At 38.7% G+C, this 16205-nt stretch overlaps 1 protein-coding gene across 4 annotated transcripts in view; it reads right to left on the reverse strand.

Annotated features, from left to right (window-relative positions):
- NME7 (NME/NM23 family member 7) overlaps nucleotides 1-16205 on the reverse strand; it is a 243095-nt gene that overhangs the window by 197059 nt on the left and 29831 nt on the right. For all 4 annotated transcript variants that reach the window (XM_008695848.2, XM_040636186.1, XM_008695838.2 and 1 more), the window contains exons 2-3: nucleotides 2080-2187; nucleotides 1144-1310 (exon numbers count right to left, since the gene is read on the reverse strand). In XM_008695848.2, the coding sequence (XP_008694070.1) occupies nucleotides 1144-1310; nucleotides 2080-2187 (275 nt within the window). The remainder of the gene's footprint in view (nucleotides 1-1143; nucleotides 1311-2079; nucleotides 2188-16205) is intronic.

The following is a 16205-nucleotide window of genomic DNA, read 5'->3' on the forward strand; positions in this document are numbered from 1 at the left end:
CATTCATTACAAACAATCTACACAAAAACATCTTCGTCGACTAGTTCAAAGGTCATCATTTGTAAACGGAGGAAATTTTTTAAAAAGGCAACAGCAGATAATGAGTTTTAAATTGTTATCCATTGATTCATTCGGCTAACACAGATAAGGCACTTGCCCCGTGTAAGGAGATGTGCTAGGTGCCAGATGACATGCAAATGGATTGAGGCAGAAAGAGGGCAACCATTTTCCAGGTCCTCCCCATTCTCCTGTGATCAAATCCTCCCATTCTTAACTCACACTGGACTGTGGGCTTATCTTGTCCCTCCTCTTGCCCTTCAGCAAGCTACTTAACATCTCCTCCAAGCCTCAACTCCCCCATCTGCAAAGTGGAGCTAATCATAATAGCACCTTTTTTATTAGGTTGTCACAGGACTCAAATAACCCATACAGATCATTTTAACACCATGCCTGATATAATAATAGCTAGCCGTCACTGAGTGCTGACCATTACTACTATTCTACTTCTATTAATCTTGTACATTTCTTCCTCTTCATACCAACTGCTACCGTCCTGATTCAGGCTATTTTACTAATCAAAGTTTTAAAAAAATCTTAACCACCAAGTCAGTCAAACAGAACAATGGGCTCTTCCCCGCACACGACATACAACTTCCTGCCATTGAACCTCTGCTTATACGTATTCCCGTGACCAGCATTCCCTGCTCTTGATCTAACTGGGTAAAACTCCAATTTACCTTTCAGGATCCAGCTCAGATACCTTCACAGGGCCTTCCCTGCTCTGCCACTCACTATTTTTTCCGCATAAACCAGGTTTATTCTATACACCAATACTATTTATGTTCCAACATGCTCAGTTCCCAGTTAAATGCATGTTATGAAGTAAGATGAGGGCATATAAAAAGTTTAGATTTTTTCCTCCAGAAGATAATCATTGCCTAAGACTATGGGCCTCTCTGTTATCTGAATGAAGAGCAAATCGCTGAAACTACTCCTCAAAATCCCAAAAATGTCGTAACACTGAATTGGGTCACTGAATTGGAAAAGCATCTATGCTGTAAAAACATAAGATAGAAACAAGAAATTAGAATTTGGTACCAAGACATATATAATGTTTTAAGAATGAAGAAAAGCTTTTCTTACTTTTCTTTCCTACTGCCCAGTTGTCGAGCTGTGTATTGATCCCCATAGTCAATCAGCACCAGTTGTCGAGAAAAGATATTCACTTTGTTGCCTATAAATAAATCTTCCAAGTGAAGATCATCATATTTGGTCCGCTTTAAAAAGGTGCGATGATTCTTTACATCATGCTAGAACCAAAAACAACAACACAATAAGACAAATAACTATCAATAGACAACGTTAATCTTACTATAAATTAGAAATGATTCTTAATTCTGCTTTATTAAACATAGCTTACTTTATTTCATTTTTGTTACAAATACAAATCATAGTTTCTTTTATAACTTCTGTATTTCCTAGTCCAATCCAGTAATAACAAAAAAACTTATTACAAATTTAATACTTTAAAAAACCATGAACAGAAAGATTTGTTTATTGCCAAATCATTTCAGCAAATTAGTGCTTATGAAATCCCAGAAAAATTCCAAATTTCTGTTTTCTTGCCTACACAGACAGCCAATACCAAAGAGATCTACCTGTAAGATGGTTGCAAATAAAGAGACACAAGACATAAGTGGAACTTTCTTAATCTGATCTTCTTCAATTTGACTTGTTGTAGAGATAACAGCTTTCAATAATGGCGACATACTTAGGACCATGATAATCTTTATCTGTAACATTCACTTATTGACTATTGCCTAATCTAAAACATGAATAATCCCACTTCAGTTTTCCAACCAAAAAATATTAATTACTATTTGACATTAAAGATAAAGGCACAAAGTTATCTCTTATATTGGAATTATAACCCCCCAAAAAAGAATTCCCATTAAAAAAAGAAGAAAAATATATATATATTTTCAAGAGCAACTATATAGAAAGCTATAATATTCTTCTCCCAATTCTCACCTTCACTCCCTTTGCTAACTTTTAAGGAAGAAAAAAAGGTTCATTTACCATTTCAACAGACCCATCCCCTGGGTAAAACAGAAGTTCGTAACGTCGAAAAAGTGAAGCATTTGGATCATACCACTCTGCAATGAAAACAAATCTTTCACCATGATTCTGCAAAGAAAGAAGAATTTTAACATTAACATATAAAATATAAGCACTCTTGTATAAATCATATAAGTTGAAAGCAAGATTTACCAAATATTTGGAACAAATAAATCTGTTACTACTTATTTATTATGCTGCTTTCAACAATATATTACTTATCAACATACCCTTAGAATATTTCCTTCTACTTTCTCATTAAATATCCTTAGTTATCTCAAAGATGACTTACAAACTGCTTAATACCTACAACCATCCAATCACCCTGAGTAAATTGAGTTTTTTTGAACATGAGGTCCTGATCTGTCTACTGTAGTAATTCAGCCTTCTGAAAGCAAATTTACATATAAACAGACAATAAACTGCTAAGAGAAAAAAAACTGAGAGGCTAGCTCTCAATTACATGAAGTTTTAACCTTCCCAAATTTAAGAATCCAGCCGTTTGAGAATACTGTCATCATTAAAGTTAGCGTAAACATCTTTTTTCTCCTTAGTAATTTCACATGATAGTATTTTGTTATAGAAATTGTGTGTTATAGAATTTGTGTGTTCCCTAGAAGCAGACACCATGACAGGATTAAACGTGCCAGAATTCTATTCCTGTAAGGGAAATTCCTATAAGAGAAAACAGGGAGGGATCCGGACGGTAAGACAAATCAGACCCGAAGGAAGGAGAGAGAGAAGGGAGCCATCATCCTGGACTGCTGTACGATCTGAGCAAGACCAGCAGGCAGCACTGGAGCCAGTGAGCCCTCAAGAGCTCAAGAGTTCCTTGACCTCCAGGGCGCCAGCCTGCTTTAGTCTCCCTGCTCCTCTCAGGCACCAGCTAGGAGCAGCCCTTGGGAAGCATGTCTCCAGTGCAAGAGCAGCCCGGGATTTCAGAGCACAGTAGCTGGGGCCCTTGGTCATTGAAGCTCCCTCTAGCTGGAGGTCTGTGAGGTGCATTCTTACACCTATCACACAGGAGAAAATGCAAAACATAAGTCAAAGATCGATCTTTCCTTGATTATTCAGCAGGACTTCCAATCATATATGTTGTTACAAATAGCTTGGCCCCAAAGGTCCTTCATTACAATAAGCAAAGGAGGACATATAGGACATATGAAGAAGAAAGGAATTTAGGAGTTTTAATTCTAAATTTAACACCTGATTCTCTAGAGTATATGGATAGGATCCTTTTATGCCAATAATTCACTTATAAATTCTAATGGTAGAAGTTGTATGTCTAGTTATGCTTATGATTATACTTATAAACTGTACTGTAGATAGTTTTAAGACACTATTTTATTTTTCCCACAATCATCCAAAAATACACATTTAAATAATGCTTATTAGTCAAGAGAAAATAAAGGTGCAGTAAGAGACATACCATGACATTTGTGAAGGCCTTTCTTCACACATTTTTTTCACATTCTTACAAATACAGCTTTTTAAGGTTTAGGCTTCACCATGCATTCTGGTACTATAGACTACTTCTAATATAAAATTGAAAATTAGGGGCGCCTGGGTGGCACAGTCGTTAAGCGTCTGCCTTTGGCTCAGGGCGTGATCCCGGCGTTATGGGATCGAGCCCCACATCAGGCTTCTCTGCTATGAGCCTGCTTCTTCCTCTCCCACTCCCCCGCTTGTGTTTCCTCTCTCGCTGGCTGTCTCTATCTCTGTCAAATAAATAAATAAAATCTTTAAAAAAAATTGAAAATTAGTAGCTTATTAAATTTTTTACTGTCTATATTAAAATATTCATTCACTGAAAGACATCACTGAAATATTGTCTTCACTAAATAAATAAAACTATAAAACGGAAGAGATGGTGATACATCTAAGTGAAGGTAAGAGAGTATGATACTGAGGTAAATGAAAAACCAAAGAAATTTGGCACTTCTATTTATCCAGCCAGCCTAACCACAAAACTAACGAGTCACACTCCTTAATTCTGAGGCAGGTAATAGGATTTTGCACAATACACTATACAGAAAAGAAAATAAATGGAGGAACTACGGTTCCTGACTGACAAAGTAGCTTACAGTTCTTGCAAACCAAGGCAAGAACATTTAGAAAACTGGGATATGAAAAAAGTCTGTCTGAGACCCTGGAGAGCCTTTAAGGCAACCAGGGTTTGATGAACCCAGATCTAGAAAGGCAGGAAGCTTCCTGAGGTAGCCCAACATTCTTTGTGCTGCTTTTACCTGAGTACACGCATTGAGTCTTACGTCAACCTGGACAAGAGACTGAAAAGCTTAAGAAGCTGGCAGGGGAAAGCTGCCAAGAGGCAGAGAGCTTTCGACAATGTCACAGGGATATGAAGACAAAAACTGGACTATGGGGCTGCTAAAAGCAGCCAAGGTTTGAGGGACAAAGATTCTGGAGAGAAGGACATTATAGAGAAGTGAGTTCAAACCTGTGCTTGTTCTGTGCAGCCTTCAGTAGCCTCACAGCATGGGGAGAGAAAAATAAGAGTCCAAAGCCACTAAAGAGGTGATCTCTGGTACATGCTCTGACCTTTCTGTCGTGATCCCTGAAGTATTACACTCTAGAAGCATGGGTAAACCAAAGGGTAAACTGACCCTAACAAAGTTTTCCAGCTTTGTGTTCACTCAACCCTTAGTCCTTGACCATACTGAGGTGACATTTCCCCCATTCTGGCTCCCTGCCTCTCCTCAACCTCAATAATAGACTACCAGATATACCAAGACAGAGAACCAAAAGAAAAAACAGACAATAGAAAGAGATCCACGAATAGCCTACTTATTATCCGAAAAAGGCTTCAAAATAACAAAGACAGGTATAAAAAAATATATCAAGATGAAGAATTTCACCAGAGAGCCAGCATCTATTTTTTTAAGTCAAGTGGAAATTCAAGAATTAAAAATAACTCTAACATAGCATTCTCTAACTAGCAAAAAAATTCCCTCCAAAAGATAAAGCTGAAATAAAGACATTTCAAATAAGCAAAAAGAGAAAATGTATTACCAGGGTACCTGCATTAAAAGAAATTCTAAAGCAGTTCCAAAGATAAAAGGAAAATGATACCAGATAATTCAAGGAGTTGAAATCAGGGCTGAAAAAGAGTGGATATCTGGGTAAATCTAAATAAACAATATGCATGCAAAATAATAATAATGCCTTGTGGGATTTAAAATACAGAGAATTCAGATGCATGTCAAAAAGAATATAAAGGGTGTAAAAAGTAGACAGTGTTCTTCAAATTATGTGAAGCAAAGAAAATATCTCCTACATCGGTTGCTCAGCCTATTCTCAAATTTCAACGAATATCGGTGAATAAGAATCTCTCTTAAAATAGTAGATAAACAAATCAGGGATGTTCTGTTCAGTTTTTCACCCTCTATTCTATTAGAACGAATCTTCTCCCTCTCCTACTCCTCAGACAATGGAAAAGCATGTATCAGAATGTTTAATAAATCCGTGACATTTAAACTCTAAAAATTATTGTTATTGTCATGATTAATGTCATTCATTTCTTAGAGTACCGACTAAGTGGCAGGCTCTTGACATGATCCCATTTCATTCTCACAAGAGACAATGTAGGTAGTATCCCTATTTCATGGACAAGGACAGTAAAGCTCGAAAAATTAGAACACTGGTCCAAGGTTACACAGCAAAGAAATAAGTCAGAACTCAAACCTTAGTCCTTCAGACTGTGAAGGACTGAAGTCCATGCTTTGTCCCATTAAATTGTACTGCCTATGAAAAAAATGACACAAAAGTCACTATTAAAGAAAGTATCCATTCAATGGGTCTAATCCAATGATGCACTGAGTTATTTACTCTCCCATGTAAAACTAAATAATTCTAAACAGGGTCAAGTTTTGTGGCTTTTAACAACCATCTAGGAGAAGGGAAATGGATTATTATGAAATGCAATAAGAGAATCATCTCACTCCCTGTGACATCAAACACATTTAACACTACTGCTCTTCAATTACATTCCAATTCCAAAGTCCTAAAAACTCAAGCCAGTGAAGCGTGTAAAATACCAAAAAATGTTATAACACAGCTGTTATCTAGGAAATCACAGAAATTATATTCTGTGTTGCCCATGAATTGCTGCTTGAAAATCATTTTTCGCTGTGGGCATTAGTTATTCTAATGTAGTCATAAGCTCTAAAGAAAAATAATAAAAGCAATTCTTTTTCTATGGTAAAGGGGGAAAAAAAGTCAACAGATAACGAAAGGTTATACTTCAATGGGAAAGGAATAAAGAGTTGTGTTATCTTTAAAAATTCCCTCAGAACAATCACCTAATAAGATGCGGAAGAGAGAGTTTGCAACGCTACACGGCCCTTAACTAAATCTCTGATTAATAAGCATCGCACATAAAAAGAGACAGAAACTGTGTCCACAAGATTTCAAAACTGCTTAAGCTCTTCAATCGGACCTCTTGGATTCTAACCTAGAGTTTCACAACAGCATCCACATACAAAGAAGAAACATCCTTCATATTCTCTTGAAAAATTAACCCGTTCCTTCATTTATAACTGTGATTTATCACAAGATTGCTTAAAACTATGTAAGAACAATCACAAAATTTCTATTTAGATGAGGAAACTAACTCTCAAGCAAGTACCGTTTCCTCTCTGAGAAAAGGCCAACTGTGCCAAGTACAAATTGTATTTAAATGTGATTTAAACTTAACTTTCTGATTTATCTTTGTAGTAGAAACACTGGTTCCTTCCTAGAGTCAAAGATGTCTAGAGGTGTAGCGATGGTACTTCTGGACTTGGCACCAACAGTGGTACCTCTGAATGTCCCATTCAGGCTAGCCTTTCCCCTCACTGCCTGATATACACACACCCACACCCACACCCCTCCCCAAAGCCACCTTTGAAATTTAAAAAAAACTTTACTCTGAATTCAGCTAAATTGAGCAAAGCCTAGCAAAGAATGTGATTCATTAAATAATGTGATTCATTAAAATGATAATGATGTCAAAACTGAAAATCATTTTGTTTGAACCCTTCATTTTATGGATAAAGAAACGGAGGCCCGGTGAATATCTATGACTTCCATCAAGTCAGGAAACGACACTTGCTGGGACTCAGCTATCTCCATGATACCACACCTCCAGGGCCGACCGGAGAGGGAGAAACTAAGGCTGAAGCAGCACAAAAGGACAGCCCATTTTCTGGCCCCAGATCTGACGGGAATGTCATGGCATGGCTGCAGGGACAGTGAAGGCCTCAGCTGCCATCAGATACTGGCTTACTAGAGCACAAAGAGACTTTTCTTAAAGTAGCCAAATCCTTTTCCTTCCTCTGAACATTTTAAATATAATTTATACACAGTCAGACAGAGGATCCCATGGGGCGCCTGGGTGGCTCAGTTGGTTAAGCGGCTGCCTTCGGCTCAGGTCATGATCTAAGGGTCATGAGATCGAGCCCCGCATTGGGCTCCCTGGTCAGCAGGAAGTCTGCTTCTCCCTCTCCCTCTGCGGCTCCCCCAGCCTGTGCGCTCTCGCCCGTGGGCTGTCTCTCTCTCTCAAGTAAATAAATAAAATATTAAAAAAAAAAGACAGAGGATCCCTCATACTCAAGCACACTTTGTTTCAATTTCATAACTAATCACTAATGTGCCATCTACTTTTTTTTTTTTTTTTTTTTTTTTTTTTTTTTTTTTTTTTTACTATTGTAAGCAGCTATCTACACGATGAGGTTCAGGGCACACTACTCCCAAAATCTGGCACCTAGTGTATGTTGAATATTTTATCCTGAAGGAGTTTGAGAAAACAGCAGAAGCAGGAAGGTCACTTTGACCTTTACCCAAGCCTCTTCTCTGAAACAGGTTATAACGTCCTCGTGTGAGAGGTAACTTCCCAGAAGAAAGAAGCATCCTTATCTCGCAGGACAAAGGAACACAGGGAAAAAAATCCCAACAAACAGGCCTTGCTAAGTTTCTTCCAGTTTACCACACTTACCTCATACTCTTTAGTCTGTCACATTTCTCCATTTCTCCACATTTCTTCATTAAACCCAGCTAAAAATACCCAGGGCTGTTTCTTAAGGTCCTCGTTTCTTTATGAAGGCTCCCATGTCACATAAAACTTAAATAAGTTGGTATGCTTTGCTCCCATTAATCTTTGTCAGTTTTCAGACACAGCCAGGGACCCTCAAGGGTCAAGGAAAACTTTTTCCTCCCCTACACACATTATAGCCAAAAAGCAAAGAAGAAAGCCAATAAAATGGAACAGAAGCTTTCATATGCTGCCTGGGGGGCGGGGAGCAGGTGGAAGGAGCGAACAGCCATATAGAGGTTCAGTAGCAGGAAGCACAGTGGTTTGCAAGATGGCAAACAGTGAGAAACAACATGCCGATGGTCATGTAAACAACAGCTAAGTCTGATGCCCAGCGGGGAAACGGTACTCAGTGTTAATCCGAACAATCAGCACTGAACAACATAATCAGCATTTTCACTGCCAAGGAACTCGGGTGATAATGATCCAGATCTTTAAGACTCCATTTAAAATCCTAGTATAGGTAGGGAATAATTTTCCAGAAGGACATTCAAGAATATGTCAGAAGTAGCTGCCACTGGAGAGTGTGTGGAGTGTCAGGGGGTATGGAGGGGGGTTGGGGAGGCTACTTTTCAATTTACACCGTTCTGAACTGTTTTACCCCGTTTGATACTTGTATTTTTTGTTATTGTTTAAGGTCAAGAGGGGTTGAATTGTTTTCTAACTTGTAGTTTTCTTTATAGTTTAATTTTTAATACTGAAAAACTGAAGCTGGTTTTTTTTCTCTTTAGTAAGAGTTTAATTACCTAAACACCCGACAAAGATTATTTGTCAGTAGACCGTTCTTCATATATCATCTAGAACCTTTCGAGTTCTCTTCTATTTACCACGCTATAAAATCAGAATATGAAGACAAAGAAACAAACAGAGACCAAAACAAACAAGCAAAGGGTATAACGTGAACGTGAAGGAAATATCCCAAGTTTCAGCAGGCCTCGCGATTTGCACACTGAAAAGCATAACATGAGGCCATCAGACTTTGTACATTATCTGATTCCCATCCATCAATTCATTTCTTCAACAACTTGAGCACTTGCCATGTTCTATGTACTATGCCAGGTACTCAGATACGTCAAGATATGACAACACCGATGAGAAACAAACCTCACCCTTGTCTTCATGGTCCTTATAATCTAGCAGCCAATGGAGCAATTTCTAGGAACTAGAACTCCTGGCTCTGAATTTATTGTTCTTCTACTACGTCACAGTTGACTCAGTTAAGATAAGCCATTTAATTTTTTACTTAAAATCCATTCTACGCTGCTTATCTGACTATTTATCAGAAGGTTCTACACAGTGCTTTACAATTTTTATTTTTAATTTCCCTTTGATGGCATGCTTTTTCAAATGTAGAAAAACCTCTGATTGTTTTTTCCAAACTTATTTTGTTACACCTAAAAAAGGAAAATGTCATTTTAAAATGTAGCATATGAAAATTGCATCTATTCAAATGCATTCCGGTATGAGTCATTCCCCAGTGCAGTCGTTTTTTTAAAATAGTCAGATTATACCATGCACATGCTAATTACGTAGGTAAGTTTCTTCCATTCATTTTGAAAACATTTTCCCTTCTTTCAATTCCTTCAAAAAAAAAAAAAATAGGTGACAACCAACAGAAATAATAATGTTCTTTTGTAAAACAGGTAAAATTTAAAAACCGTATGTATATTGGTTATAAACATGATCATGACTGAACTTGCAGATGATGCTGGAAGAACGGACAGAATTCACACAGATGAGTGAGCCACATGTGGGCCCTTGCTATCACCTGGAAATGTTCCACCACCAAATCCAGTGCTTCCAGCATTCTGTCTGTCCCCTGCCCACATCCTCCTGTCCTAGCAGTTAGGTTGTCCAACTTCTTCTTTCCAGCTGAATGGTCCTTGCACACCTTCCCAAACCACAGACCTCTCTTTCCTTCACTTCCTGCTTTACCCATCTTAGTTTCCTTGATGTATCACTTCGATCATTCTCTTAACAATTCTTTTCATCCAAGACCCAACCCTCGATGAAGTTAACTAACCACTCTGCTTGCTCTGTGCTTGCAGTGGAGTTCTCTGGTTTTGCATTTCACATTTAGGTCTACGATCCACTTTGAGTTAATTTTTGTGATGCATATCACAGAATCATTTCAAATATCTTTTCACACAATTAGTAAGATAAAATAGGTGACTTTAAGGAAATTTCACTCCTAGTATTGAAATTCCAGGTGAAATGATATTTAAAGGGCAACCACGCCTTTGGAAAATCAAATCTCAGCACGCCCCTCTTGGTCACTGCTTAAGGGAAGTCTGAGCCCTACGTGGCTCATGTGAAACTAACAATCTTTTCCAGGCACACGTGCTTAAATAAAACCAGCCCTTAGTTCAAGAGTAAGTTGATTAAGCTTATGCCACTAAGTATAACTGTGCCTTGGCCTCACATACTTCAATAGTACTGGTCAGAAAGAGCCACTGGCCTCCTGATGACCCTCCAACCATCAAGCACCACACGCTGGCTGCACCTGCCACTACCGGGGCCACGCAGTACAATGCCTGTGCCCAGCTGAGTCTGTGCCTGCTGCTGTTGGGGTTGCTGCCGTGCACTGGCAGCAGCTGGCATGGCCCTGAACTGCGCTGCTTCAAGGGAAGACCCAGGAAACTACAGAGGATTTCCTTTGGGATCAGTTGGGGAATACTTCAGAATGGGTAAGAGCATGGGCTCTAGAGCATGACAGACCATTGGATAAGATACTCGACCTGTCTAAGCCCTGGTTTCCGTACCTGTAAAATGGGAAGAGTGATAAACTCTCTTCCCAGGGCAGATGCAGGGATTAAAGGCCTTAGTGTGCATGAAGCACTTAGGATTTCTGTTGCCTGAGGCTTCACAGCAGTGACAGTGGCCAGGAAGGCCATCTGTGACTTCAGAGCGGCCCTGCACACACTCACCTCCTGCACTGACACTCAGGAAGAGCCTCTCCTGATTTGCGATGCCACAGCCTCAGCTGCAGCTAATCCCAGTCAATCGTTTTTTTTAAAGACCCTTGCAGGAAAATCAGTGTGAAGGGAAAAAGAATTTGTGCGGGACCAAAAAATAGAAATGTGACTGAAATTATACATTATGAAAAGAAAAGCTACTGAATGTATATAGTTATTTCTGCAGTAACAAGGAATTTTTAATAAAGGACATGTTAATAAATCGGAGGAGTACAAAATCTTGCCTTTCAGAGAGCTCAAAGTTTTCACCAATAAAAAAACTGAGCAACAATTTTCTTTTTAAATTTTATAACATCATCTGTTACCCATTAATTGTTTGTATTATAATTCAAACTTCTCAAAGGAAGGGCACCATTGGAAAATTCATAAATTACACTAATCAACATGAAATTCCTGTTGCAAACTGTAGATGTGAAAAAATTAAACCCTGTACCTTCGCTTAGCACAGAAACCAAAGCTGTTATAGAAAATAACAATAAGGTATTCACATTTTATAGTTAATATTTAAAGTCATATTAGATACTGTACTTCCTTACCTGCTCAAAAGAGCAGGTATCATATTTTACCATTTAACTAACCTGAAGTTGCAAAATTAATTATGTGACTACGTTTCTAGGACCAAAAAGGAATCTGAGGAGCTTCATTTATGAGCGATGTTTATGAAATAGGAATAAAATCTGAAGAGCCTGCCTCCAATTCTACAAAAATTTCCCAAGCAGAAATGTTCTATATTTTATTTAAGAGATAGAAATATTATAGATGAGAAAGTGTATACCCAAGGCTTTTCTGATATCAAAAGTAAAACAAAATTTTTTCAAATAAATTACCAAAATCTCTATTTAATAATGGCTCAACAGTAAACTAAGGCATCTTTTCAAGTAAGTTTTTATTCCTGATAGTACTGAGGCTGGGGGAAAGGCAGAAAAAATTGAAAATCATACTTCTCTAATACCACATCAATTATAAATTCAGAAGAAACAAAATATGAACATGGATAGAAAAGTACTCCACCCAATTCACAAGTGCTTGAGGTGAAGGATGAGTTTGTGTGTGTATGTGTATTTGTGTGCAAATTAAGTGAAGATAAGTATTTCTGAATAATACATAATAATAGTATAAAATCATCTTTATTGCATTTTAGATGCGTTCAATGTAATGGAGCCACTTAACAGGAAAGTCCCTTATTCTTCCAGGGACCTTATATTCTGGTAAGGCCACAAGAGAGTATAGGAAAGTTAAGATAAGGTGTAAACTCAGCATATACTGACATAAACGTCATCGCCTTTAAGTACTAAACATACAGAATATTTAAAAAGACAGAAAAAAGAAAAGGAAGGAAGAAAGGAAAGAAAAAAGGAACAAAGGCAGGCAGTGCCATTGTTTTTTTAGGGTACCAACTATTACTAGCTTGCACGAATCAGCAGGATCCATTGTTTACATTTGATTGCTTATACTTATGACTCATTCAGTGTTCCCTAAAGTATTATTTTAATTAACCTTTACAAATCTTATTTACCTCTCAGAACAGTTAGAACCAAATACTGAATATTAAGCAGGTAGGGAGGGACGGTGAGATAAGCTAACAGTACGTCAGGCATATTTAGAACCTTAACTCAGTTGATTCTTACGCCATACCTGTCATGGAAGTTCCCCCTTCCATTTCTACCAACAGAAATAGGTTCAGAGGAGCCAAGGTTAATTACCCAGGGATTACACAGATCAAACACCTAGTCAGGGCCACAGCTGGGATTCAAATAAAGGTCTGATGCTAAAAATCAATATTCATTTCCAGACAATAAAAGCATTGAGTCAAGAAAAACGTCAAGAGGTCTGGATCAACCAAGAGAGCAACATTGATGGAAGACAGTGAGAAAGGGAGTCTGTCTACAAGGTTCATCTGAGCACAAAACCAGATAGTGCTAAGAAATTAGAGATTACTAACAATGGAAAATTAGTTCAGCCTCGATCCTAGAAAGAATAGGAATCATTCTAGAGTTGTAGGAGGGCTCTGACAGGTTACTGAAGCACTTTTTATGTGTTTCTGGCAGTTGCACTTAACATGTATTATAACAGCCAAAGTAATCTTGAGAAAGAAGAACAAAGCTAGAGGTATCACAATCCCAGATTTCAAGCTATACTAGAAAGCTATAGTAATCAGAACAGATCTTGCCACTTGTGACAACACAGATGGACCTAGAGGGTATAATGCTAAGTGAAATAAGACACAGGAAGACAAATACCACATGACTTTACTTTTATATAGAAGCTAAAAGACAAATGAATAAACAAACAAACAAAAAGCAGAAACCAACCAACCCATAAATACCGAGAACAAACTGATGGCTGCCGGAGGGGAAAGGATGGGAAGGAGGATCAGCAAAACAGGGACGGGGAGTGGGAGACACAGTCTTCCAGTTATGAAATAAATAAGTCCCCAATAAGGATAAAATGTACAGCATCAGGAATATAGCCAATGCTATTATAATAGCACTGTATAGTGACAAATGGTAGCTAAATGTGTGGTCAGCATAGCATAATGTATAGACTTCTTTTTTTTTTTAAGATTTTATTTATTTATTTGACCGAAAGAGAGACAGCCAGCGAGAGAGGGAACACAGGCAGGGGGAGTGGGAGAGGAAGAAGCAGGCTCCCAGCAGAGGAGCCTGATGTGGGGCTCGATCCCAGGACTCGGGGATCATGCCCTGAGCTGAAGGCAGACGCTTAACGACTGAGCCACCCAGGCACCCCAAGACTTCTTGAATCACTATGACGTACACCTGAAACTAATGTAACATTGTGTGTCAACTATACCTCAATTAAAAAAAAAAAAAAGACATGTCGTAAGAGATTAAGGAAAAGGAGTTACAGAGTCATTATCAGATTTCTAGGGGACAAAAGTAAGTTCACAAAATAGAAAAGCATACCTAAAAGAGAAAAAAACTGCAGCGGTAACAGTAATGACGTGGTAGTACACATTCAAAGACCTAGCAGATGTCAGACATCTATCTGGAAATGTCTTATTTCACTTCATTATTCTGAAGGGTACTTTTGGTCGTTATAGAATTCTGTGTGATATAACTAACAGCTTTTCAGGAATGCATCTTGAAAAACAGTACTCTGGATTCTTCTGCCCCAAAACAATAACTGAAGAAATCATCCCAAGAAACTTTAATTTCTCAAAGAAATGTATTTTTAAAAACCTGAGGATATTATATACCAGTCACCTATTACATATCTGAAACAGCACTGTACTTCTAGTTTCTCAAGTTGTAAACAATGAAATTTTTAAACAGTTGCTGCTTGCATATTTTACAATTATAAAACTCCAAAGGGTCATTGCTAAGATATAAATATTAATGGATAGTCATCAAAGTGTCAAACTGTATGTTAATTCTTAAACATCTTGGGGGTTAGGGCACCCAACCGTGCTCTGTCCAAAAATTGAGTATAACTTTTGACTCCTATAGGAGCCAAGGGCAGGCTATCCAAAATGTGCCACAATGGCATACTGATTATTTTGAATTTAAGCCACTTGGGAAACAGCCAGTGAGTGTCAGGACACTCAGAACCCCCTCCCCAAAACAGAAAATAATTTTTCCATATGAAAGATACCCTCCCTGTACCAAGAAGTTTTTTAAAAGATATCCTTATCACCAGAGATAGAAACTTTAAAACTGACAAATCTTCTTCCTTTTTTTCTAATTTACTACCTCAGCCCAAATTCCTCTTAGAATTCTTTACTAATTAAAGCTCTCAAACATCTGGTTTCCTTATCCTGCCAATTCCTCACAAATGTATTGTCTCTTTGTCTAAAGAATATAAAAACTACCTGCTTTCATCATTTATTTAGGTCTCGATTTCATTATTGGGTCTCCATGTACATATACAACTTTAGTGTTTTTCTTTGTTACTGTCTCATGTAAATTGAATTCTTAGTCCAGCTGGAAGACCTCGAAGCGTACAGGAAGAATTTTTCCTTCCTGTGAAACTTGACTACTAATAATCTACTATTGGCTGAAAGCTTCCCTAATAACACCAGCAGTCAATTAACACATATTCTGTATGTTGTATGCATGAAGTAGTATTCCTACAAGACCGTGAGCTAGAGAAAAGTTATTTAAAAATCGTAAGGAAAGTACTGTATGGTGACTAACATAATATAATAAAAAAACATTAAAAAAATAAAAAAAAATCGTAAGGAAAATACAGTATTGTACCTATATTTGCTGAGGAAAATCTGCTTAAAGGCTATAGCAGTGCTGACAACACTAACTCCATCTTTGGCCTTCCATCTTGTCCCCACCTTTGGCACACAGATGGCACCACTTTAAAATAACCACCCTGTGACCTCACCACCATGCCCCTTGCTCCATAAACCTTGGGGATTAAGGTCCAGATAGGGGTAGAGAACAGGGGCAGCAAACAGCTGCCTAGTGTCCTGGATTAGCCCTCTGTCCAACCGCCCAATCCCCCGTCAGTAAATCACCCTGAATAAAACTCTATCCCTAATGGTATGGAGTAGCTTGCTTCGTTTTTTCAGTATTACTGGGATGCTCAGTCTAGAGGATCCATTCCTGACCCTCCTTCACCTTTTAACATAGGTGGACTGGGCTAGACAGTAGTGATGGCCCAGGCCCCCAGTGGTGGCCTCTGCTCATTAGGGGCAGCACTGGGGGCCGTGGGCAGTAAGAGGTGGCCTGGAGGTGTACTACAGCTGGCCCAACTGCCTGGAGGCATACCACCGGCCCGTGGCTTTTGGCAGCTATGGAAGGCCACAGGACCAGTGTCACCAAAGGGAGCAGTTTGGGCCCACCGGTAGGGGGCCGAGGCCCCAGGCCAGCCCTGCACAGCCCTTCTGGTACCAGAAGACATGGTGGGAGTTAGGGGGAGACTCGAGACTCGAGAGACAGGAGTATGGGATTCCGTGCACAGCGCCCTTCTTGCCTTCTGGACATGTGCCTATACTTCAGTCCAGGCTCCTCCCACCAGGCCCCAGCACTGGACCTCACCCCAACCTCCCACCA

This window comes from Ursus maritimus, unplaced genomic scaffold (assembly GCF_017311325.1).
Source record: "Ursus maritimus isolate PB19 unplaced genomic scaffold, ASM1731132v1 scaffold_2, whole genome shotgun sequence".
In the NCBI taxonomy this organism is placed as follows: Eukaryota; Metazoa; Chordata; class Mammalia; order Carnivora; family Ursidae; genus Ursus; species Ursus maritimus.